Source organism: Sciurus vulgaris, assembly GCF_902686455.1.
Source record: "Sciurus vulgaris genome assembly, chromosome: X".
Lineage (NCBI taxonomy): Eukaryota > Metazoa > Chordata > Mammalia > Rodentia > Sciuridae > Sciurus > Sciurus vulgaris.
This window is the reverse complement of record NC_136471.1, coordinates 81,212,144-81,238,070: the sequence shown is the minus strand read 5'-3', so window position 1 is coordinate 81,238,070 and position 25,927 is coordinate 81,212,144. Positions and strand designations below refer to the sequence as shown.

General features: G+C 53.9%; 1 protein-coding gene across 1 annotated transcript; it reads left to right on the top strand.

Moving 5' to 3' along the window:
• The first annotated feature begins 1,596 nt into the window (after positions 1–1,596).
• On the top strand, positions 1,597–14,341 carry EFNB1 (ephrin B1). The gene is made up of 5 exons (XM_079124358.1): positions 1,597–2,515; positions 10,848–11,125; positions 11,888–11,980; positions 12,173–12,298; positions 12,494–14,341. The coding sequence occupies exons 1-5, from the start codon at positions 2,388–2,390 to the stop codon at positions 12,904–12,906; spliced, it is 1,038 nt and encodes a 345-aa protein (XP_078980484.1). The 5' UTR covers positions 1,597–2,387; the 3' UTR covers positions 12,907–14,341.
• The last annotated feature ends 11,586 nt before the right edge of the window (positions 14,342–25,927 follow it).

Sequence of the window (25,927 nt, the reverse complement as noted above, 5' to 3'; positions counted from 1 at the left end):
AGGGAATGTTGCTCACCTAATTATCCCCATAAAGAAACAGCAGGGAGACTTTCTATCCTTGGCATTCCCAAGGCCAACCCCCAACCCAGCTCTTTCTCATTCGCCTCACACCTGGGGGCGGTTCTTGCCAAAGCCACGCCTGTCCCAGGTCTAGTATTCAAATGAGCTTCGGTTTGTCCCAGACGCCGGCAGTGCTATGGAAGACCAGCAGGGGGAGACGTTAGCACGTGGGTACCTCTCCTGGGGTCCGACTGAGGAGAGTGGGTCGGACCGGGAGGGTCTGAGCTATGGGAATGAGCCAAGTTATAAGCAAAGAGGCAAGGAGGGGCGGAGAGAATGGGCCAGGGCTTGGAGACAAAGACCCAGATGGTGTGGTGAGGCCGGGAGAGGCTGGACTCCGGCATCTCATGGCCAGCATGCCTGCTTTTGCTTTTTCAAAAGGCTCCTGCCCTGCGCCTTTTCTTCTCGAGTTGTCCTTTTCTAGTCCGTCTTTCTTCTGGGGATCGAACCCAGGGCATTTATGCGTGCTAGGGAAGCGCTCCGCCACTGAGCTATAATTCCCAATCCTCGTGCTGTCTTTATCGAGGTGCCCTCTTATCTCCGCTTGCTTATCCCAGGGCCTTGCCCGCGCCTCCAGACAGGACGGGATACTAAGTCTGTGTCCAGGGATTCCCACAAGGCTCCCCCTCAAAGCTGATGTTCTGAAGGCCTGGTATCCAGGTGCAAAGGACTCCCTTTAGGCTCTGGACCTGGTACTTTTTCTGAATCTTCACCACCCACTGTAACCGCTTTTGTTATGTTCTGTGTAAGTCGAGGGGCACTTCCAGGGCCGAAGGAGGGAAGCCCACCAGAGCCCCACATGAGACCGGTTAGAGGAGCAGACAGGCTGTCCTTGCCCACCCAGTACTTTTGTCCCACCACCCACCGTTGCCCCTTTTGTTATGTTCAGAGAAAGCTGACGGTGCACTTCTAGGACAGGACAGAAGGAAAGCCCACCACAGCACAGAGCCCGACCTGAGACTGGACTGGGAGCAGACAGACTATCCTTGCTCACCCAGTGCTTGAGCCTCTAGCGCTTTTGTTACGTTCAGTGCAACGAGTGCAATTCAAGGGAAGGAGGAAGGCCCAGCAGAGCCCCTACATGAGATGGGACGAGGAGCAAACAGGGTGTCCTTGCCACAGAGGTGGGCACAGAGTAGGACTTCAGGACTCGTGTGTGTGTGTGTGTGTGTGTGTGTGTGTAAAACGAAAACTACTGAAGTACTGTAGTTTCCCGGGGTACTTGGGACACAGCTTGTCTGGCCCAGGTCAGTCAGTGGGTCGGCGTTTTGACTAGACGTGCAAGGAGGAGAGCAGGCCGGCAGCTCTCGAGTAGCGCCAACTTCCCACGGGCTGAGCGCTCTGGGAACCGAGCTAAGGACCCAACCCTAACCGCACGAGCCGCACATTCAGATTGGTGCCATCGGCAGCGCGGCGTCCTTAAGAGCTCCCTGAAACCCCGCCCCCTTCCTGCTAAGAGGGCGTGGCATGGGGCAAGGACCCCGCCACGGAGCTTGCTATTGGCTAGGAAGAGCAGGGTTGGCCTTGCGTTCGCCTGAGCAGGGGAGTAGACAGCTCAGCGGCAGCGAAGAGAGTCTATGCGCGCTGGACAGCAGTGGGAGGTGTGTGAGGCTTACTCTGGCCGCAGACCCTAGGGCTTAATTGCCGGGGAGCAAGGACTCGCGACGGGGCTGCCGGGCTACCCGGCTGAGGCTTCATAGGCGCAAACTGATGGGACTGGCTCGCTCGGCAGCATCTCCCCGCTCTTTTAAGTACACTGAGTGGGGCCCGCGCTGAAGTAGAAGCTGTCGGGGGGCGCGCAGCCCGGCGTCCCAGTGTGGCCCAGAGGAACGGAGCCCGTGTCAGGGCGACCCAGTCGGGAGCCTGGGGACCGAGCTCGTGTTGTGGGGATACCCCCACTTCTTCCCAGGGGCGCCAATCCCAGGACGGTCGAGGCGTCGGGGCAGGCACCGAGTGCCCCGCGGGGAGACCCCGTCGGGGAGAGAGCGCACATTCCCAAACTGTCTCGGGGAGCCGAGCAGAACAAGGCGGAATCACCCGGGGGCGCAGAGCCCCCGTCGCGCCTCGTGCGGCAGAGAGGCCAAGGGAGCTAGCCCTCGGAGGCCGCAGCCCATGCCCGGGTTGGGGGCGCCTGCCCAGTGAGTCCTCCTGGCCGGCCGGGCGGAGAAGAGCTACACCGAAGCCGGCGGGAGGGGAGCACTTCAAGGCCGGCGGCTGCGGAGGATGGGCGCCTGAGTGGCTCAGAGCACAGCGCAGCACGGGAAAGCGAGGCGAGCTTTGCTGAGGAGACGCCAGGGGATTCCGAAGTGCAGCCTGCCCCCGGGAAGATGGCCCGGCCTGGGCAGCGTTGGCTCGGCAAGTGGCTTGTGGCGATGGTCGTGTTGGCGCTGTGCCGGCTCGCCACGCCGCTGGCCAAGAACCTGGAGCCCGTATCCTGGAGCTCCCTCAACCCCAAGTGAGTAACTTATCTGCTGTGATCCCTGGGGGTGGGAGGCACTCTAGGGTGAGGCCGCGCGCCCCCGAGTGCGTGTGGGGAGGTGTTCGGAGGAGGAGCGGCGCCCCATTTTGTCTCCTGCTTTTTCTAGTGTTTTCTTGCTGGCAGGCGGGGCAGGGTGCGGCGGGGTGCGGTGGGGTGGGGGCACTTGTGACCCTTCGGCTTCCCAGCCTTCGCCTCCGCACGTCCCGGATCAAGTAGAGATGGTCGCACCAGGCAGAGCTGGGGAGTCCGGGCGCTCAAGAGCGCACCCGAGAGCTGGGTGGGAGAGAGAACGCAGTCCCCTCCAGGGCCCCTGGGAACGTGGTGGTTTTCTCCGAGAGCCGCTCCGGGGGTTTAGCTTGACCTGGGTGGGGGACGAGGCCGGAACACAGGTTCCTCATTTGTTTAGCTGTGGGGGTAACGCGGTACGGGACCCGGCGCCTTGGGCGAGTGGCAGCGCCTGCATCCCCACTCCGGCTTCTCCCATTTTCATTTCTTTCTTCCCTGTTTGCCTCCCTGGCTTTTCGCTTTGCCGTCTCTTCTTGAACACCCCCCCTCCCTGCCGGAGCGGTAGAAAGGCGGGCGCCGCTCCCAGGCTCACAAAGGCGGCGGGTGGAGAGGGGCGGAGTGGGAGAGGGCTTGTTTGTGGGGCGGGGGGGGAGGTTCGATCCAGCGCCCGTCGGGGGTCCAATGGAGCCGGCAGCGGAGCTGCTTCGAGGGCCCGCTGGGGCGAAGAGTGGCGGCAGAGCGGGCAAGGGTGGTGGGTGGGGAATGAGCGATTCCTGCCCAGGCAGGTTCCTTTGGTCCCCGACTCTGTCCCCTAGATTGGGGAGCTGCGCTTAGCTTTCTTCAAGGGGTTAGGGGAGCGAAATAAAGGAGATCCTTTCTTTTCTTTCTTCTGCTTCCCTCCACAACTCTCTCCCACCTCCAAACAACACACACACACCTTTCAGGGCGGTGGCTCAGTGGTTTCTGCGCAGTTAGTGGGGAGTCGCTGGGGCTGTTGTGGTGACCTCTGGACCTTTTTCTCTGCAGGCCTTACGTTGGAACCCGGGGTCAAAATCACTCTTCTTCCCTGTTTTCTGGAGGTCCTGGCAGTGTGTGGCCAACCACACATAAGGGGAAACTGAGGGCTTTGACCTGCCCATCCCTCCTCTGGAACCCCTGTATCTGGATTTTTTCCTGTCCACTATTGCGGGCTCCAGGCTAACTTCCCAGGCTACTGCCTGCCATGACCTCTTGGCTTCCAGGGGCCGTGTATCTCTCAGCCCTGGAGTTGGAGAAAGAGGCTTCTTTAGTTCTTGTCTTGGGTTAAGATATAAAATAGGCTTTTTACTATGGTCACTGGGATGGCTAAACTAGGATCAGGGTGGATGGTTCTGCTTTGATACAAGGAAAGACACTGGCAAGAATTTCTTACTACCTAGAAGCAAAATTGAGAGTGCAATGCTCTTCTAACTGTAGAGGCTCAAAATGGTCTGGGGACCCTGGGCTGCTGAGCCCAGAGGGGAAAGGTTGTGTGAAGTGCCCAGTTACCCCCTATAAGGATGGAAGCTGGAAATGCTCTCTTGAGCCTGGAGAGTTGAAATCCGCCTGGGGTAGCCCATCCTAGGGGCTCATGGGAGTGACCTAATTGCTCTCTCGGGTCTCTAACTAGAGATAGCACGGCAGCTCCACAGCTGGAAAGGAGCCCTCCTGCAGAGTTGGGGGTGCTGGAAGAAACAAGATCTCTCCCGAGCTTCCCCGTTTTTTGTGTTCTGAGCCTTTAGTGCTCTGGACCGGTTCACGGGTTTGGGGTGGGGGTAGGGGGGTGGTAGCAGACTCAGTAGAACCTGCCCGAATTCCATCCTGCAATTGAGTGGATCCTGGGAATGGCTGGGGACTGATCCTGGTGCGCTCCCCCACACCCAAGAGTTCCATCTACGCTCAGGGGTCTGGAATGCAGCCGCCGTCTGCGTGTGTTGGCGCGGAGTGGGGGGGCAGGAGCACAGGAGGGAGGCACTGCCCTCAGCTCCACTGGAGCTCTGGGGGCTGCTTCTGCCACCGCGCCCAACCCGCAGGCTGCCACAGCCTTTCAAATAAACAGTCTCTCTGTCTCTCTCCCTCTGTACCTCCTGCCCGAGTTCTCTCTCCCTGGCCCGTGTCGGTCGTCCTCTCACACCCTCCGTGAGCAGCGCTCACCTCCCCTCTCCAGCTAGGCTCGCCTGCTCTCCCTCTTTTTCACACTCCCTCTCACTCTTAGTCACTCTCTGCCTCTTTTTCTCAAGTCCTTTTGTTTCTCGCACATGCCCGTGCTCTCCCTCGCAGGCTCATTTTCTCTCTTCCCTCCCTCTTCCTCTCCTGGCTTTTGGTCTCCTCAGCCCTGTCAGGAGCTGGCAACACCCCCCCCCCACAAAAAAATCTCCCAGCGCCTATAAACCCTGCTTAATTGCTTCCTCATTGGGAAAAAATCAAAATAAAGAAGTGATGGGGCTGGGGGTCTGCTTCCAGGTTCCAGGGCGCACACAGCCCCAGCCCGAACTGAAAAGGGGAGCCGAATGACCTGGCTCGAAACTCCCAGTTTCTGTCCCAGATTGGTGCTGGAGACTTAGGGGGTGGCAATCCCTGGGTGGCAAGAGCTACTACGTCCTGGGCCCCTCCTGTCAGATTGGCCCCAAGAGCACCAGGTGGGGAGATGGGTTTGGTTCTTGAGTTTGGTAGAAACCAGAGTGTTGTGTCCACACGCCTGAGTCGGGGGCTGTGATCTAAATGGTCCCAGAGCGGCCCCCTCCCCCAGCCTCTTTCCTGGGAGACCTTGGGGCAGCCGGCAGGCCTCACACTTGAGTCCTCAGCCAAGTCCAGCTGCTGCAGTTCAGTCTCTCAGTCCTGTTCTGACCCCTTCCTGCCCCCCACTCAGGTTCCCCCACTTCCAGGAGGGGGGGATGTGCCTGAGATCACATTACAAACCTTCCGTACGTGGGGGTGGGGGTTCAGCTTGACATGTGGGACCCTTGACTCCAGCATGGGTGGGGGCAGCTGCAGACCCCAATTCTTGCTTGCCTGCTACAAGCCAAAGTGTTGGTCCCAGCCCCCTCACAGCTGTTCTAGCTCAGAGTCCTGGGGAGGCCAGCCCAAGGGGCCCCTTTCCGGGGTGGCTAGAGACCTGACCTCTTCTACTCTGGCTGATTGGCCACAGGTGGGGGCCTGAGAGTGATGGGAACCCAGCAGTTTATTGAAGTTCCCTGTTGCTCTGCCTCTCTACCCGCACCCAGGGCCACAAGGCAAGGGCAAGAAGGGCCTGTGAGGTTGGGGTGAGGGCTGAGTTGAGGGTTCCTTTTCTTCCTTTGGGTTCTCTGCTGCCTTCCCAGCTCAGGTAAATGGGTTCTCCTGGATACTACTGTGCACCACTGTTTTCTGGGGTTAGGAGTGTGGGGAGAGCAGGCCAGCCAGCCGGGAGGCTGCTGGTTGCCATGGGAACTCTAGGTTTGGGGGAGGGTCCACCCTGTGATTATTAGTGGAGCTGAGGTGGGGGATACTCACCAGCCGCATTCTGGAATCTTGGCTCTATGAACCTTAGAAGCCCCTACTGGGTGCGTTTTTGTTTTCTGGGTTTTTTGTTTTTTGTTTTGTGTATAGTAGTGGTTTTGGATCCAGGTGCTAGCAGCCAGGGGTGTAAGCACTCTCTACTTCTAGATGATACTGGTTGGTATGCTAACTAACAGGCAGGCAGAACCTTGCTCCTTACTTTGCGTTCTCCTATATGATCTCATCGGATGCCCCCCACAGCCCTGGGGAGTAGGCATTGGTCCCATTTTCCAGATAAGGAGGCACATGCCCAACAAAGGGAAGTGACTTGTCTGAGGTCAGTTGGTGACTTGTCTAAGGGGGCAGAGCTGTGCTGTGTGCCATTCTTTCCACATTATCCTGTTCCCCAGAATGTAGGAGAGACAGGAATTTGAGGTGGGGTTCTACAAGAGGTGCTGGCCCCCTGCTGCCCCTGGCTTCCCCTCTCACCTCACAGGTACACATGCATCTGCCTTCTGTGACTCAGGCCCTGCCTGTGTAAGGTGAGCGGTGCTCCAGCTTCCTCATTTAACTCCCTAGGCTACCTCCCAGGGCAGCTTGCTGGGGCCACCTGAATCATGGGGCAGCCAACTAGCAGTGTGACACTCCCCGCTGAGTTCTGCATAGCTCCTTGCATTCCTCTCTTGGCCAGGAATCTGTCTTCCTCTCAGGGACACTATGGAGAGCAGACAACCTGGAGGTGGTGGTAAACCTTCCCCAGTGGATACTAGTTTTGGCCAGCTGGGGCAGAGGGGAGGACATAGTGGGGAGGGTGACTTCCTCTGGGACTCTCCTGGCTTCCCTGCCTCCGACAGAGCTGTGTGTGTGCCAGGACCCAGCTGCTGTTCCTGCCCACCCACGCCTGGGCGGGCACTGCTGGGACACGCCAGGCCTGCTCCTGCTGCCTTGGGGGCTGGGTGGAGCTGGGGGAGTGAAAGAGGAGCCTTTAATTTGGGGGCTCCCCACCCTAGCTGGGATGAGAGCAGACTTGAGCTCTAGCTTGGGGTCTGTCCTCCACTGATCTTGCCACCCTGAGGGAACAGGCACAGTAGTGGTAGGGTCACAAAATCAAGGCTGTGTGTGGCTCAAGTCTTCTACTGAACTTGTACTTGCATGGCCTTCTGTTGTGCTCCCCCTTCGCCACTTTCTGACCACAGGTCGCTAGAGCCTGAGGGAAGGGTAGGCGGGAAGGGAGTATAGACCTGGTGGGACGCGGGCAGCTTTCTGGGCATGACCGTCCCTGCTGCAAGATCTCCCCCTATAGATCATCTGCATAAGGGTGGAGAAGGCCTCATCTGGACAGAAGGTACATGAGGGGAGGGCAGGTAGACATTGGTTTCTAGCCAGTCCAGGGCCTTGAGGGCTGCTACTCAAGGCTTTTCATATACCAGGCTTCTTTTGAGCAGTCTTGATACTACCTCTAAGCTCAGTAGAATGGCTGAGGGAGGGACTTGGACCAACCATAAGACAGGAGCAAGAATAGTTCAGGCTGCCTTCCCCAAGTCCTTTTACACCCTGGGGTGGCTCCCTGGGGTCCCCAGGCTATCAGAGGCTAGGGAGCAAAGGCTTTAGGGGTTACCATGGCGACCTGCTTCAGGCTTCCTGCTGGGCCATGTCAATCCCCTTATTTTCCAGAAAAGGGCTTTGTCTGGGGGTGGCCCCAGGCAGGAAAGCTTGACTTGGTAATGGGGGGGGATAATAGTTTTTGAAAGGTGGAGGATAAAGAGTTTAACTTAGAGATATATTTTCCTCCTCCTCTCCTACTCCTAAACTGGGAAGAAACAGAAGAGACATAGAGGGTCTCCCTGTAAAGCGTCATAAGCATTGCACCCGGCTTGGGACTTCACTCTCAATGTCCACCCCCAGTGCTCCCTCACACTTTTTTAGGCTTCTCACAGGCCAAGATGAAGTTTGCCTAGTGCTGGGGAAGAAGGAGATGCGAAGCATTTACCAGTATGGGGGATCAGGGTCAGGGACATCAAGTCTCATGAGGCTCTGCTCCCTTTCCACACTTTAGGGGAAGGTGAGTTTCCCTCTGCCAGCTGCTATGCAAATGAACTAATGAATATTTATGAAGTTTGTTCACTGAAGTTGGTGAGACTGAGGGGTGTTGGGGGCAATAGTCCTCTCTCCCCTGCTCTTACCTTGTAGACTTCTGTTTCTTCAGTGTCCCTAGGTTCGAGGTAGAACACTGAGTAGATAGAACCCCTGTTCCATCTGGGGCTTCCAGAGCCTGGGTGGCAATGGGAGACTGCACCAGGACAGACAAGTCTCCCCAGTGAGTAAGCCAGAGCCAATGTTTAGAAAGGCAAATTGGCCTGTTCCTCTTTCCAGTGCCTTCTGTGTCCTTTTGAGGTACAACCAATGTTTTAGGTCCTCTTACACCCCTATGAATTATCATCCTGGTTGGCTTTTGGCCCCTCTAGTTGGCTTCGAACACCTCTCTCTTCAGTGGGAACTTTCATCTGATCTCTGAAAGTCTTTAATGTTCCTTTGGACTCCAAGATGTTTAGAAATTGTCTCTTCCTGCCATCTGGATACAACCAGTATGGGCACTGGAAAGTGAAAGATGCCTTGGGAACTATAAAAACTTCAGTGAAACTTGTGGGCTTTGCATGGTGCACAGGGAGGGTGCATTTCCTCTCAAATGTTCCTTTGGGCCTCTGTCCTTTCTGGCATTTACCCTCCTAAGCATCAAGATGGCAGCTTCCAGCTTGGTGGAGCACCACTTCGAAAGGAAGGAGGGCTGCTTTTCTTCATCTACTCCATCCACCTGATCAGTTCCCCTCCTCACCTACTGGGGTGTCAGTTCTCTCCCTTGGATGAAGACACGGGGTTTGGCCATGTGAAGGTATTTGCCCAGATCTCCCAGTAGACCCTTGTCGCTTGTTCCCACTGTGTGTCATGGGCCCTCAGGAAATGGAACCACTTTCTTCCCAGATGCCACAGGAGCGCATGAACTGGTGCTCTTCGTCCACACAGCTGGGCAGCACGTCTGCTTCATCCTCCTTTTTAAGCACCACCTTCAGCCCTTCACTGCCCTGTTAGAGGGGTTTGTCACCAGGGGAATGAAACCCACCCTGCTTGTCCTGGCCCTTGAGGCCTTTCAGTCTGATCCTAGCTGATCATTTCCACCTCTTCTTTCATCTCTCCCCTGTCCTAGTCACTGCCATCCACTCTTGCTGTGTGTTGGCTTCTTATTCTTCACCGAGGATCCACCTTCAATCTGCCCTTTCTATGGAACCATCTCTGATCATCCTGATGAGCCATCTTTTTTCCCCTGACTGCCTCTGTGTAGCCCTGGCTGCTTGAAACACCATCCTCACAAGTAACCTGCAGATAGCCTAGGGCTATCTTTCACTAGCTAGATTGTGGGCCTTTAACTTTTCTGGGCCAGACCAGACAATAAAGTCCTTGATAGTGGAGCTGTTTCTTCTCTTCCTATTTCTAGTCCAAGAAACAAGACTAGACTCAGAGGTACTTAGTGTTAGTATCTGATCTGCCTCTTGGCAGATTATTTCTAAGAAGAATTTGGAAATGTTGAGTGCCTACTATGTGTACAGTGTTCTCCAGGTGCTGTCTTCTCCCCAGCACATCCCTGGGAGATAGGGGCTCCTACCACTCCCAGTTTACAAGTGAGGAAACTGAAGCTTGGACAGATCAGGCAGCTCAGCCAAGGTCACAGTTCTAGAAAGGCCTAACATTGGGATCTTGTTCCAAAGTCTGTTCTTTTTTTTCTATATGCTGCTGCTGCACTCTGAGCTCTAACCTGCCCAGGCTCAGCTCTGCTTTCTTACTGTGCTTAGGCAAAGACAGAGCTGAATGCATAAGTGGCCCTGAGAAGCTACTCTTCCCTGTTAGACTCTGGTGCCTGGTCTCCTAGATTAGAGCATGAACTGTGGCTCAAAAGACATCTGTCTGTGTACTCTCAGAATATGGAATGGGAGCAATGTGGAGGTGAGGGGTCAGAACAGATGAATGGGGTTCCTGGGGCCCTGTCTTATGTGATCTGATGTCCCTGGGTTGGGCTCCTTCTCCCCTCCCTCTCTTCTCGGATTGAGACTGCCCATTTGTGGATTCAGGCTCTTACATTGGGGGTGGGTTGGGTCACCAGTAGGACATTCTGGAATTGAACCTGGCCAGAAACTGTGACCATCATCCTTTGGCTCCAGGCAATGCCTGTTCCTATCTCCTCATCACACCCAAGATTAGCAAGGATGGGGGAAAAGGCATGGGTCCCAGACAGGTTGAGCTCCCCCAGCTTTGGGCTGGGAGCTGCGGGGGTGGTGGCGAAGGCATGTGTGGGCTTGCTGTGTTTGTGTGTGTGTGTGTGTGTGTGTGTGTGTGTAGGAGAGAAGGTAGCAGTGACCATGAGGGAATGTGAATGTGTTGGGGAGGCGGGGGGGGACAGGGTTGCCACCTCCAGACAGCCTGGGCCTGACACCTTGGTGCCCAGCCCATTTGGCCACGTCAGCCCCCTGCGGAAATGCCACATTAGGACAAAGGGCTCCCCCAGCCAGGCAGTGCCCCACCCTGCCAAGCACTCAAAGCCTGGCAGCCTTGCCCATGGGCCACCCCTTCCACACCCTGCTGGCAGTGTGATTCTCTCTCCCCACCCCCAGCCTGAGAATGGAGGAAGGGCAGAAGGCCTACTCTCGCCATCTCCACCCAGGAGGCCCAGCCTGGCTCTCATTGCCTGCTCCCCTAGTACTGGGATGGCCTGGGCCCCTACAACCCTGAAACTGACCATCTCCTCCCTTCTGGGCAGGTTCCTCAGTGGGAAAGGCTTGGTGATCTACCCAAAGATTGGAGACAAGCTGGACATCATCTGCCCCCGAGCAGAAGCAGGACGGCCCTATGAGTACTACAAGCTGTACCTGGTGCGGCCAGAGCAGGCAGCTGCCTGCAGCACTGTGCTTGACCCCAATGTGCTGGTTACCTGCAACAGACCAGAGCAGGAAATTCGCTTTACCATCAAGTTCCAGGAGTTCAGCCCCAACTACATGGGCCTGGAGTTCAAAAAGCACCACGATTACTACATTACCTGTGAGTCCTCACCCGTCGTATGGCTCTCTTCCTTCCTGCCACAGTGGGAGCTTCTAAGTGGTGCAGTGAAAAATCACACACATACCCTTTGAAGACTAGTGTGCTCCACTCCCAGCCTGGCCTTGGAATTCTGGCCCCGACATTCCCCACGTGTCATGCTGCCAGCTTGCCTTGGCTCCAAGGGTTGGGTGGGAGAGGCCTCCAATTCCTGTTGCTTTCTCTCTTTTTTCTTTGCCCACCTGAGATCTAATCTTGGGAATGGCGCAGTTGGCAGAGCCGTTTGGGACCAGCCAACTCTTTGAGGCCACCAAGAGACCTTAGATCATATAGAGGGTTAGGGATAGGATTGGGACTCCAACCTGGTTCTCCCGACTCCTGATCTTGAATTTCTTCCAGTCTATGTAGAAGCCTCTCTCATGATGCCAGTTCTAATTGCTTTGCCTCTGAGCAATATCTCTTAGTTGGAAGGCATCTCTTAATGTTGTCCCTGAGAAAAGAGGGGCCAAGGTCTGGGCATGGGAGACAAGCAGTGCCTCTTGGGGAAGGACTCATTCTTAGCCTGGCTGGGCTGGGCTACAGTGTTCCTTGTGGGAGGGAGGGACATAGAAAGGTTCACAAGCTGCTTGCCACTCCCCACTCCCAGTTCTGTCCCTGTTGGCTGAGGCAGCATTGAGGTTTCTGGGTAATGCTGGCAGACATTCCCTTCTTCCGCACTTCTCTGACTTCTCTGGCTTCTCTGGCTTCTCTGGCCTGTTCCTGCAGCAACATCCAACGGGAGCCTGGAGGGACTGGAGAACCGCGAGGGAGGTGTGTGCCGAACACGCACCATGAAGATTGTCATGAAGGTTGGCCAAGGTGAGCAGCCAATGTGAGGGTCCAGTTAAGCCTTTGGAATGCATATTCCTGGCTGGCTGGGGAGTGGAGAAGGAACACTGGCTTAAAGTAGCTGAGGTCTCACATTCAGGCCTTTTTTGGCCCACCTAGATGACCAAGGGCATCGATGCTGGCAGGGCCCCTCCCTCTCATCTGTTCTATCCCTGCCCTCAGATCCTAATGCTGTGACACCTGAGCAGCTGACTACTAGCCGGCCCAGCAAGGAGGCAGACAACACTGTCAAGACAGCCACACAGGTCCCTGGTCGGGGCTCCCAGGGTGACTCTGATGGCAAGCATGGTAAGTGTACATAGGTGTCTCCTAGGGGGTGGAATCATTACTCCACTGCCTTCTCAGAAGAAATCCAGGCTGGGCCCATCCTGAAAACTGCCACATGTCTGTGGCAAGTGTGGGTAGCATGGTTTGCAGCCATCAGTGTCAATGGCATCATCTTTCCCTGGCTAACCATTCCCCCCTCCCTCCCCCCTTCCTCAGAGACTGTGAACCAGGAAGAGAAGAGTGGCCCAGGTGCAAGTGGGGGCGGCAGCGGGGACCCCGACAGCTTCTTCAATTCCAAGGTGGCACTGTTTGCAGCCGTGGGTGCTGGCTGTGTCATTTTCCTGCTCATCATCATCTTCCTGACGGTCCTACTACTAAAGCTCCGCAAGCGGCACCGCAAACACACACAACAGCGGGCGGCTGCCCTCTCGCTTAGTACCCTGGCCAGTCCCAAGGGGGGTAGTGGCACAGCGGGCACTGAGCCCAGCGACATCATCATCCCCTTACGGACTACAGAGAACAACTACTGCCCCCACTATGAGAAGGTGAGTGGGGACTATGGGCATCCGGTCTACATCGTCCAGGAGATGCCACCCCAGAGCCCAGCGAACATCTACTACAAGGTCTGAGTGCCCAGCGTGGCCTCAGGCCCCCAAGGGACAGACGGCCTGGACCGGACCTCTCCTTTCTCCCCCACGCCCCTCCCCTTGCCAGCTGTGCCCACCTTTGTATTTAGTTTTGTAGTTTCTTGGCTTTTATAATCCCCCATTTTCCCTGCCCCCTGGGCTTCGGAGGGGGGTGTTTGTGCCCCCAACCCCCATGCTCTTGTGCCTTCCCCCTCTGGCCAGGCCTCTGGGCTCCGTGGGGGCGCCCTTTCTTGGAGGGCAGGGTTGGACGCTGATGGACAGCAAGCAGGGAGACGGCCCCCTGGCCCTGCCCCCTCCCTTGCCCCCTTTCCCTTTTCCCAGGACTGCTCGTCCACTATCATCACTGTTTTTAATGCTTTTGTGTTCATTTTTTTAGCTGTCAACTCATTTTCATCTGTTTTTTTGAAGAAAAATGGAAAAATGTACAAGGCAGCCCCTCCCCAGGCTTCCTGAGCCTGGCCTGACCCAGTATTAGAGGGCCTGGGGCAGGACGTGGCCAGCCAGGAAGCAGAGGATGGCATTTCTTTTATAGGCTCCTTGGTATTTCAGGGGGGGTGGGAGGGAGGCAGGCCAGGGCTGTTCCTGCCCACGAGGGAAGAGGAGAGTGCCATTGTGCAAGGTGTCCCACCCTCCCCTCCTGACCCTCCTTCTACAAAGCTGATCCTGGCAATGGGGTAGTGGCTGCCACCCTTCCACCAAAAAAAAAAAAAAAAATCCCTTCCTTGTGGGATTCTTGGGCATCTCCTGCCTCCCTCACTCTCACGGTAATTAATGTCTTAATTGGCTGTTGCCTGGGGAACAGGAGAGCTGCTGCAGGCAGATGACCTCATGGGGGGTGGAGGGAGGTGAGGTGCCCAGGTGGCTATTTGCCCTGCAGAGCTGGGAGTTCCCCCAGCCCTGTTCTCTCCTCACCTTCAGCATCCTTTGGCCTGGTGGGGAAACAGAGGCCCAGGGTGGAGACCTAAGCGGGTATAAGGCTAGGTGGTCTGCTCCTTTTCTGGGCTCTAGCACAGTTGGGTGGCCCCGACCCAACCCAGCTCCCACTGTCCCTGCTCTCCAGTCTTGGGCTGGGGCCTGGAAAGAGGAAGAGGCTGCCCCAGGCTGGGCCAGCCCACCGTGCACTTTGACCCCGGCTCCTTGCCAGCACGGCTGCTAACAGACTGCCACTTGAGTGCACCTTGCAGGCACTCCCAGAGCGGCCATGGAAGGAGCTGGCCTTACACCATCCACCTCCACACTGCCTCCTGGCCAGCCGCCCACCCCAGTGCCAGGTGGGAGAGGGAGCAGAACAGCCAGCCCCTTCCAGGTGGCAGTCGGAAGGGTTTTTTTGTTTTTGTTTCTGTTGCCATTTGTGTAAATACTAGTCTTTTTGGAAAAAAAATAATGTAAAGATGTTTTGTATAAACTCTGAATTATTTTCTTGTTGCTTTTTTCTTAGAAAAAAATGAGAACTAAAAAAAAATTAACCACATGGAGAAATGGGTGTAAAACGGTGTCATGATGTTGGGGAGTGGAGTGTGAGAGTGTGCACGCCTGCGTCTGTGTCCATTTGCGTGTGTGCATGCACATGTGAGATTTCCTGTGCCCCTTGTCACCGGTGATGGGGCAGTTATGTGAACAGGGTGACTGCCCTAGCCAAGCAGAATATTTCAAGTGTCCTGTGCTCCTGCTGCTACCCTTTCCCTAGGGTTTCTGTGTCCCCTTGTTCTGCCATGGAATCTGGAACCATTTTCTCTTGTCCATCCTGTCACCTCTGTGGCATAGGCCATGGACATCTGCCCAGTCTGACACCAGGCTCAACTAGGAAAGATTGGTGGGGGCGGAGGTATTCCCACGGGGACCTGGGTGTGTCTGCAAGTACTGCCACCACCTGGCTGGGGCTAGATCTGGGACCTGCTGGCAGGCCCAGCCCTATTCTGCCTGAGGACACCTGGAGGTCGCTAGAAATAACTTCCCAAGAACTGAGCTTTGGCCACAGCCCACTTGGTACTGGGGTGGCTTCAGGCTGCCTTTCACCTCTCAGTCAGAATAATCTACCTTCACCTTAGAGCTTGGCCACACCAGAGCCGCCACCATGGTGTATACGGGGCTTCCGGCTGACAGTGGGAGCCCTCAAGCGAGGGCAGCCTTGAGCACCCAGCCTCCCTCCCACAAGCTGATGAGTAACTTGCTCGGGTCAGAGAGTATGGAGAAGGCCCTGAAGTGAGTTTGGCCTGGATCCCGCAGCAGAGACACAGACTGGCAGGGCCTTTCTGCTCTAACCTGGAGGAGCCTGTGGGCCTTGTGGGGGGACTCCCTATGGAGATGCTAAGACAGATGTCAGGGGAGGAGGACAAGTGAGATCCTAGCAGCTAAAAATGGGTAAGAAGGCAGTAGAGGAAAGGAGGAGGAGGAAGGAAGGGGAGGGTGAGTAAGAGATCCAGAGCAGGAAGCCCCAGCAAACCAGCCAAGGAGCAAGCAGTCCTCTGCGGGAAGTGGGGAGTGCATGGAGAAGGAAGGGGGAGGAGAGCTCTGGGACTTACAGGCAAAGGGAAGGGAGGCAGGGCTTGGGCTGGGCTGGGCTGGGCTGGGGTGCTCCTGGAGCCAGCTGGGGCAGAGGCTGTTTATTTGGTTTCTCATTAACCAAAGGAAGTGCCTGGATCAGATGTGACCTCTGTTGCTTGACTGCCTGCCCAGAGTGGGGCCTGGCCTGGGCTGTGGGGGTCTCTATCCAGGGCTGTTTTAGGCCAGATTAGTGCCTCCAACTGAGGTAGAACTGGACCCAGGTTGAATAAGCCCATCCTATACTTCTCCAACTGAGTCCTTTTGTGATCTCCCACTCAGCCCAGGATCCCAGCTGCCTTCCTCTGACAGGTGGGGGATGGAGTTCCTGGGGCACCCTGGGAGTATGCTGTGGGGATGTCAAGTAAAATGGGAGTGAGAGGGCCAAGAAGAGGATGGTGCAGTCCATCAGATAACTCAGAAAGGTTTGTGACTAACTCGCTGTTCCTTGGCGTGGGCATTGTGACTGGCACTAGTTTAAGCTCAGTGCCTGCATTGTGCCAATCACACTGTGGTGCTTAGTAGTCCCTTATGGCATAGCACCTTTCACCTGGCAAGCCCCTGCCACTTCTACCACGCAGTTTTGATCCACTTTATCTCATGGAACCTTATAAAATTCCCTGTGAGGGTGGCAGTTGGGGAATTATTTGTGTCATATTAGCGATCCTGCAAGGGGCCGCAACTTGCCAAAGAACAGATGTCAGGTGAACAGGAGCACTAGGATTCAAGCCTAGACCTTGAGTATACCGTAAGAAATAGAAGAGTGAGGGGCATGACTCTCCCCACTCCCCCACTTCTGGCCTCTGAGAGGTGGAGGTAAGACAGCAAGTGTGCTCCTTGGGGATATTAAGGAACAGGAGCCCTCCGCACCTCAATTCCCTTCCCAGCCACCTAGGTCAGGGCGGGACCGAACTTAGCTAGCTGGAGGCAGGAGGTATGAGCCTCCAGTCTAGGGCCCCAGACCTGCCCCACCCTCTACTTTCCTTCCTGTCCCAGCTGGGCCCAAGTGAATGGTGAGTCAGGGATAGAGGATGCTTCCCAGGTGAGGGTGGGGCTGCCTGGCTTCCTCTGCAGGCTGAACCCAGTTCCCTGATAAAGTCAAACAGCAGGTGCTAACCAGGCCTCAGTTTCATTGAAAGGACTGGCTTTGTAGAGCCAGAAGACCAAGGTTCTTGAAACCTTACTATACCAGTCAAATTTTAGCTCCCATAAGGCTTCTCAAACCGGGTGTGTGTGGTCTGACTCTATAGGCAGGGTCATGAGGGTGGGCTGAAGAACCCAAGAAAAGACCCTGACCCAACTGGGGCCATTCTAGGGTGAGCCCTGCTGAGCAAGCGGCCCTCTGGCCACCTGGCATCAGTCACTCTGGGAAATCCGGCCCGCCTGCCTACCTGGCCTCCTGGCCTCCTATCCTGCCCGGGCACGTCACAGTCCCACTGACACCCCAACTGAGTCAGCCCCAGCCTGCCTGGGGACCCTCCTCACCCATCTGCTGCCAGCCTCCTGTACAGCTGGCCATTGGATCTGGGGGTTTGGGGCCCCCTTCGTAGACTGCTGAGGGGGTGGCCAGCCCCCACCCAGGACAGGGATCACAGAGCCTAAAATGAAAGCAATTTAAGGACATAGGGGAAGCAATAATGGCAGGTTCTGTTTCTAATGGTTAGTTATCCAGCTGGCAAAGAGAAAGGAAAGAGGGAAGGCTGGAGATTGGAGGGGAATAAGGAACTTGGGAAGGAGTTTGGGAAGGTGAGAGAACTTTGCCATGGGACCCTTTAATACAGGGGGAAGAGCCCCAGGCGAAGTGCCTGGAGACCTGAAGGGTCTCTGCTCTGCCATGATTCCCTTTTCAGGCAGGTCCCGGACTCATTGGCCTTAATTTCCATGTCTGATGAGGGGGTAGTATTCAATTTATTCATTCAGAAAATATTTCCTGAGCACCTGCTCTACGCCACCTCTGGGCACTAGGGTACAAGTTCTTTGAGTGCTTAGCTAACTGATTCACTTGTGTGGTAACTGGGTCGTGGGAATGTGGGAGGCAGAATGGAGGATACAAAGATTAAGAACTTGGGTTCTAAAGTTAGTCTTTCATTCATTCATTCATCTTTTTTTTTTTTTTCCAACAAACATTGAATGCCTGGCACGGAGTATAAGCACTAATCAATGGTAACTGTTGCTTTTTCCGTGAGGAATGGAGCAGATACTTGGGCTCTGGGGTTGGGCTTCCTGGGAGCTCTTTCTGTTTTGGTAGTGGACCCCAAGGTCTGGCTGTCCCCCCTCATCACCTACCAAAACTGACCTTCTGCAAAGTTCCTTTTTTTTCGGTACTGGGGTTTTAACCCAGGGATGCTCTAACACTGAGCTACATTCCCAGTCCTTTTTATTTATTTATTTTTTTAAATTTGAGACAGGGTCTCATGAAGTTGCTTAGGGCTTTGCTAAGTTGCTAAGTTCAAGGCTAGCCTTGAACTTTGGATCCTTCCATCTCAACCTCCCTAGTTGCTGGGGTTATAGGCCTGTGCCACCATGCCCTATGCAAAGTTCCTAAGCCTCTACATAAGAAGCTACCCTGCAGCTCCAATGCCAGCCTGCTTCCTCCAGTCCTGGGCACAGGTTTCTGTGCAAAATGTCCCCAGGATAAACACTCCAAAGCCTGTAAGCAGAAGCTTCCCAGGGTAGAAGAGCTGACCTCAGCCTTTTCCTATTACTGTGACCCCCCAAGCTAGTCTCCCTAGGTCTTAGGTGGTGGGTGAGGAGCTGGCTTCTGAGGAAGGAGATTTCCCCCATTCTCTGATCCCTGACTTCTCAGATTCTGCCTGAGTGGGCAGGTGGGCAGCTAGTGAGGCCACCAGCTAGTCCCCAAGACAGACCAGAAATGGTAGAGCCAGGACTTTGAGAGTTCCTTTCCTGACCAAGCCCCTCATGAGGAAACTGAAGCCTAGAGGCTGGAAGGGACCTACCCAAGGGCACACAGGGAGTGCCCGCAGAGGCAGGCCTAGGAACCATCTTCCTTGCCTTACAGGCAAGAACTGGTTGCCCTTAAACACTGTGGCTTTGTTCTCTAGAATCCCCAACAGAGTGTGTGTCTTGCGTGTGTGTGATTCCAACAAACCTACATATACACGATATTTATATTGACAAACTAAGTTTACACAAGGCAATTACTAAAACGACACAGCATAACCCTGAGGAAAAGATGATCCTGGGAGTTTCTGATTCACAGCTGACCTCAAAAATGCACTCACAGTCTGCCCCTTTCCCTGGGGGCCCCTCTCCTGGAACATCTCACAGCTTTGAAGCCACTTATCAGCACAAGGACTTGGCGCACCAGTAGGGTCCACGGCCCACACCTAGAAGTGGGCATCTCGAGCGTAAGCGGAGGCTTAAAGGTCCAGCTGCTTCACCCTTCTGGATGTTGAGTGTGGCCGGCCAGCTTTCCTGGGCACACCTCAGGCCCGCCTTCCCTCCCTCCCCAGCACCAGGCTGCCAGGGCCCTTCCGGCCTGCCTGACAGTTAGCTGTCCTTGCCCCTCTTCAGCCCCCTGCACACACTAATAGCCATGGCAGTAACATGCTTTCACATGCAAATTGCTATGGAATTCTCAGCCCCTGCCGGTGCCCCAGCCCCCAAGGCCTCCCCCTGGGTAGATTCAGAGAAGAGAATGGAATCTTTCAAGCTGTTAGGGCGTTTAAAGACCTTGAAGTCCAGCCCCCTTATTGGAGGGATGGGAAAACTGAGGCCCAGAGAGGGGAGGCAGGAACTGCCCAAGTCACGCAGAGAGTTCACCGGGACTGGCCCTCACCCAGGTCTCCTCACTTCCAGCCCATTGCCTCTCTCAACCCCCACACAGCCCCGCTACCCCTACCTCCCCCATCATAGGTTGCTTACTATGAACTCTGGGGTCCCTCCCTCTGGCACAAATGCTTATCCCGGGCACCCCTCTGTGGGGCCTGGGAGTGTGAAATTCAAAGAAGAAAAGGTCAGAGGTGTCCATGACTTAGGGGCCTTGCCCAGGGACAGGAGCCATTGTCCTTTGAAACAGGCAACAAATTTTACCTTACTTCACTCTCTACCCCTCTCCCCTGATCCTGGCCAAGCTGCTCGTCCAGTACCCCGGCAAGCCCGCCCAGCTATGCCCAGCTCTCCCCTGGGCCCTAGTCTTACAAGGTCTCCCAGGTTTGCTCATCTTCACTGTGCTCCAGTTGCAACTAACAAGTCTGGGCCATGGGAGACCCTAGGAACCGTGGTCCCAGCTAGGGTATGGAAAAAAGATGTCCCTTCCCTTCGGTTCAGCTAAAAAAGATGGGGGTATTTTCTGAAATGAACTTTAAAAGGAAATGAGAGGAAACAAAAATAAACACCAAATGGGAAAATGATACACGTTTACAAAGCACAGGTGCCTGCTTCCAGCTCAGCTGAGGTCTTACCACAGATGGGCCCAAGCTAGAAACATCTGAGTTAGCCTTGAAATCTGCCTTGGGTTCTGCCTCTGACACAGCATTTGATTCTCCATTTCTGACCGCCCCCAATACCACTAAGCATCCCTGGATCAAACCGCCTCCATCTCTTGCCCGGACTGTGGCAATCACCTCCTAACTGCTATTCCACCCTGCTGTCTTGCAAAATGGTTGCCAGAGTGATCTTTCCAAAACTTAATCCTGATCTGGTCTGTGTCTGCTTATCTTTCAAATTTGTCAATCCTTTCTCAATTCAACATGTCCTTCAGGGTCCTGGGTGATTGGTCCTTGCCAGTCTCTTTAGCATCTCACTTCCGCCCCTCCCCACCACACACATTTTGCACCCCAACACCACCAAGTTACTCACAGCACCTGAACCATAAACCTAACCCTAACTCTAACCCTAACCCTTAAGCCTCTGTGCCTTTCTGGGTGCACTGTCATCAGGCGGAATTGCCCGGCCTGGCCCCTTGTCCCTGGTCTGACAAACTCCTGTTGATCCTTCACGGACACATTTGACTTTGAAGCAGGCCAAATTGGCGCCCTCTTGTCATCTCTTGCTAATAGCCATGGCACTCTGTGCCTGTGTCTGTTTCCCCCACTAGACTGTGAGCTTCTGGAGGGCAGGGACTGTGCTTCCTTTCTTTGTCTCAACTGGAGTGATACCCAGCGCAGAGTTTAGCACGGAGGTGACATCAATAAACCTTTGAAATGTTGCTCCAATTGAAGGGGCTCGGCTGGGCTGGAACAGTCATCCCAGGGCTGTCTTCCTGCCTGCCACTGCCCACATTACTGCCCAGCCAATCTGGAGGGTCAAGGTCTTGTTATATTACCCTGCAATATACACTAACATTTATTGACTACTTATTATGGGCCAGGCAACTTGCTCAACACTTCATGTGTATTACTTCATTGACACCTCCTGTCATTGTGATGTCTCATTGAGGTTCCTATCTGGGGTAGGACTATGATTATTCCTGTTTTTCAGATGAGGAAATGGAGTCTCAAAGAGGGAAAGTACCTTGCCCAAGGATACATAGCTGGGAAGTTGCCAATCAAGGATTTGAACCCAAGAAGCCTGAATCCAGAGTCCAAATGCTTAGGTACTTTGCTATGATAGTGAGATGAAATGGTGGTGCTAGCTGCGGGAGAAATGGGGATCTGTACCCTTGATGTTGGCCCTGGGGTTGCAGAGGTGGTCTAATACAGTAGTTAAGTGCCCAGATCAGGCTGCCAGACTTTCCATCCCAGTCTTGGTACTTTCTGCTTATGAATTCTCTGTGCAGCTTGGCATGGTGAAACTTGCCTGTGATTCTGGTGACAGGGAGGCCGAGGCAGGAGGATTGCAAGTTCAAGGTCAGCCTGGGCAATTTAGTGAGACCCTATCTCCAACTAAAATCAAAAAGGGCAGGGGATATAGCTAGGCAATAGAGCACCCCTGGGTTCAATCCCCAGTACAGGAAACACAAACAAACAAACAAAACCACCTCTGTGCTGTGCTGGGAGTATGGTTCCATGGTAGAGTTCTGGCCTTGTATATGCAAGACCCTGGTTTCCATCCCCAGCACTACAAGCAAACAGAAATTTCCTTTGGGCTTCTGTTTTTTGATCTAAAACATGGGACTGAGAAGAGCAGCCATCTCATGAAAGTACAGTGAGGATCAAGTGAAAGAACTACATCAAGCCCTTAATACAGTGCCCAGGCCGATAATTGCTCGGTAAATGCCATTTCCTACCCTTTCAGTCCTGAGGCAAGCAGCCCAATTCCTCACCAGGTTGGTCTCTGTTTGGACACATGAATTGGAAGGCTCTGCAGCTAAGATTCTCTGACCTCAGCCTCAGTCTTTCACCCTGACACCTGGAGGGTCCAGTCAGTGGTGGCTCTTCTAGGCTCTTCTAGGCCCCAGCCCCAGAGTTTGTTAGCCTGACATGGACTCCTGAAGACCCAAAGGGAGGAACACCCAGGCCCAACTGTGTCCTCTCCAAGGATCTTGGAGTTCAGGGTCCAGAGAGTTGCATTTGAGGCTTAACTCTGCCACTAATACTGGAATATGTCATCTCCTCTCGAGTCCTGTGTTTCTCCTTCATCTGTTGAACATAAATGGAATGATGTTAGCAAAACTGCTTTGTGGAAAGCCAGTATACTTCGATGTAAGGAGTCATCATTTCCCATCAGAATGTATATTCCTTCAGGCAGTGAGCCTGGGCCTCAGCAGAGAGCCATGAATAATGAACCAGCAAAGCCAATGTTTCCCCTACCCATAATCTGTGCCCCTCCCGGCAGGACTCCAGCAACCAGAGAGCCAAATCCCAAGCAGGAATATTCCCTCTGATGGTGGCCTGGAACACTTCTAGAAGGGGAAAAAAAAAAAAGTGTGTTACCATGCACGGGAGAAGCCCACTAACAAAACCTGGGATTCAGAGACTATTTTGCTCCTGTTCTCAGCAGGGTGACTGTGGAGTATCAAGTACTATTGAAAGAAGAACAGCTACATTTTTTTTGATACTGGAGATAGAACTGAGGGGTGCTTTACCACTGAGCTACATTCCCAGTCCTTTTAATTTATTTATTTTTTTTATTTTTTTTTGTTACAAAGGATTGAACCCGGGGGAGCTTAACCACTGAGCCACATCCCCAGCCCGTTTTTAATTAATTAATTTTTTGTCTTGAGACAGGGTCTCACTAAGTTGTTTAGAATCTCACTAAATTGCTGAGGCTGGCTTTGAACTCAAAATTCTCCTGCCTCAGCCTCCTGAACTGCTAGGATGACAGGCATGCACCACCATATCTGCCAGTAGAGATTCTTTCAGCCCAAAACTGCAGACCCTTGGCTCAGAAATTACAATGTGAATGAAGGCTCTGGGTAAAGGACTTTCATCACAATCTTATGGATTTGCAGTAGTTTTCTAACATTGAAAAATTGGGAATTCTCGTAATCCCAGCTACTCAAGAGGGATGATTGCAAGTTCAAGGCTACCCTCAGCAACTTAGCGAGATATTGTCTCAAAATAAAATTTTAAGAAAGGGCCCGGAGTGTACCTCAGTGGCAGAGCATCTGCCTAGCATGCATGAGTCTCTGGGTTCTATCCCCAGCACTGCAGAAAGGAAAAAACTTGGAGTGCATCTTGAATGCCACTTTCCTTGGTACTTTTCGTAATCTACACATGTGCACACACAAACATCTCCAGGAACAATGAAAAATTTTCCGAAGATTGTATATTGACTGTATCCTTTAAAAATCTTGCCCATTTTCCCTCCAGAGCTTTACATGTGTGTCTCTTGACTCTAGCACATTCGATTGCGAACATAGGCCTTCACCTCTCAGTAACAGTTTCCTCATTTGTAAAGCAAAGATGTTGATACCATCTATGGTGTGTTGTTGAGAAGATGCCATGAGATACTATATGCAAAACCTTTGGAGTGCCAGACACATCAAAACTGCTCAATTTTATTATTACAATCACCATCTATCTCCACATGACACAGTCACACATCTGCCTCTATCATTAGATCAAGATCTCTACAAGGATGGCGGCTTGGCTTTATTTTTTCTCTCTGGATCTCCAGTGTCCAGTACAAAAATTGGTACATAGTAGGTTCTGAGTGACTGGTGAAAGAATAAATTTTATCCAATGCCCTCAATGCAGAGAAGAAGGCAGGTCTCAAGAGAGGACAAATCATGAGTTGGGACTAGAACTCATGTCTCTGTCCACACACTGTGGTCCCTTGGGGCAATGGGAGGGAAGGTGGGATTGGGAGAAACTTTCTAGATTCCTGGAATTGGACCGCCTGGGTTTATTCCAGGTTTTGGGTCTGGGATCAGATAGTCTCCAGGGTCGGGGCAGTTGTGTTGACCCCCTCCTATTCTTACCCTCAGTCCCTCCAATTTGGGCTCTAGTCTGGTCCAGCCAAACAGGAAGATTCATTAACCGTCTAAATATACAGAGCCTAGGGGCCATGTGCAGCCTGCAACAGAGCTGGGGTCCCAGCAGGGCCAGAGCCTGAGGCATGGTGCCTGCAGAAGCATAGGGCTGGCTGGGCGGGGGGCCCAGAGAGGGGAAAGCCCAGAGAACAGCTAATGTGATGATTGATGGGGAGGTGAGTGAAGCCAGGCCAGCCCCAGGTCCTCAGATTCCCCAGGTCCTCAGATTCCCCAGTCTCCAGTCCCATTTTTTGCCAACTATCTATGTAGCCCCCCCAAAGTGGAACCCTGGTCCCCCCCACCGGTAGTGGTACCATGTCTCTGCAGTCTCCAACTCTTCGTTCCAGGTTCCGGAGCTTCAGAAGGATGGAGCCTAAGAGGTGGGCGGCCAGCGGTGGGGGCGGGTGTCCCCTGGCTCTTGCCTGCTTATTATTGTAAGGGCTATTTCTCTAATCAAAACTCCCCAATTACCCAAGGGCCCCTCTGATTAATATTCCATGATAACAGGAACAGGTCACATCTGGCTACAGGAGCTGGAATTCGACACTCCAGGAGCCCCATGATTGGTCTGCAGGAAGAATAATAAACTTCCTTTCTCTTGCTCCGCTTTCCCTTCCTTTTCATTCAGAGGTTCCTTCTTCTTCCACCTCCTTCCCCAGCCCTGCATGTGTCCCCTTCCACTCCCCTCCAAAGTCCCTGCCTCGCACTCCACCCTGCATTGAGGTAGAAGTCACCTCTCCAGTCTCCACCAGCCTCTGGTCACTGTTGTCCCCTTTGCCAGGATGGCTTTTTGGCATGGGAGCATTTTATGCTGGGTCACGGGGAGCCCAGCAGGGAGGACATTTCTTTCTGAGTGAATGTGGGTACTTTGAATGTATCATCTCAGCAAAATTCTCCTTCGCCTCCTCTTACCTGGAAGGTAGTGTTCTTTGTTAGAAAGGGGTCTGGGGTGTCTGAGAAGCCATAGGACTTGCCAGGCGTTGTACAGACTGAACTGTGATTTCAAACCCAGGGCTTTCTGCTCCCACCCCACCCTGTTCTGCTAAGGATGGCTTTGTTCCCCGGAAGCTTGGATTCAGACAGGACCCATTATATGACACAGAATCAAAGCTTGGGATAACTAGACTCCCAGGCCTTCATTGGATAGAGATGTTTTTAGGCAAGAATGATCTGTGACCTTATAATGGAATCCAATAGCCCAGACAGAAGAAAAGACTTGCCAATGTTCATTGGGAAGATAGTAATAAATAGGGACTAGCCCCCGACTTTCTGACGCTCAGATGAAAACCCCTTCCATATGTCGTCATGTGGGTGGCTCTGAGTGGGAGAGGTTTCCCGACACACCTGCGTGCAAGGGACTGCTAGTCACCCCCTATTCTGGCCTAACCTAGAGACCCTCCAGATATGGCCTAGCTGCCTGAGTTTGTTCTGTCTTCCCCAGGAGCCTGCTTGGGTGGGGGCAGGGATGGCAGGGGAGGGGTTGCAGCCAGTGCTGGCAACCAGAAAAGATTTGCCCTCCACCAACCTTACCCTAGGGTGCTCCTTCCCATCCTACTGTCCCACCTGTGGCTTAGTAGCTGGGAGGAGGGCAGGCCCTTGAGTTTGGGGAGTACCATCCTCCATTCTTCTTGCTCCCTGCTCACAGCAGTGAGGTGCAGGCTCCATCAGTGCCTGGCAGTGGGACACCAGTTTGGTTTGCTGGAGGGGTACCTGGCAGGCACTTTCTTCAGACTCACTCTCTCTCTCTCTCTCTTTTGGTATCAGGAATTGACCCCAGGGGTGCTTAACCACTGCGCCACTTCCCCTGGCCTTTTAAATATTTTATTTAGAGACAGGGTCTCGCTGAGTTGCTGAGGCTGGCTTTGAACCTGTGATCCTCCCGCTTCAGCCTCCCAAGCCACTGGGATTAAAGGTGTGCACCACCTCACCCAGTCATCAGACTCTCACCTTGCTCCTGCCTCCCTGATGTGATACTTTGCTCAGCTCTACTCAGAAACTCCATGGAGTCGTGTCCCTAACTCATAGCTAGGTAAACTGAGGGCAGTGTGTGAGGAGACTAAGGCCTGACTCAGTCAGTGGCCCCTG

Excerpts from the sequence above, each read along its gene's own strand:
- EFNB1 (XM_079124358.1), top strand. The coding sequence starts at position 2,388 with ATGGCCCGGCCTGGGCAGCGTTGGCTCGGCAAGTGGCTTGTGGCGATG. Across the intron at positions 11,126-11,887 it reads CCACGATTACTACATTACCT|CAACATCCAACGGGAGCCTG; the intron begins GTGAGTCCTCAC and ends CTGTTCCTGCAG. Across the intron at positions 12,299-12,493 it reads TGACTCTGATGGCAAGCATG|AGACTGTGAACCAGGAAGAG; the intron begins GTAAGTGTACAT and ends CCCCTTCCTCAG.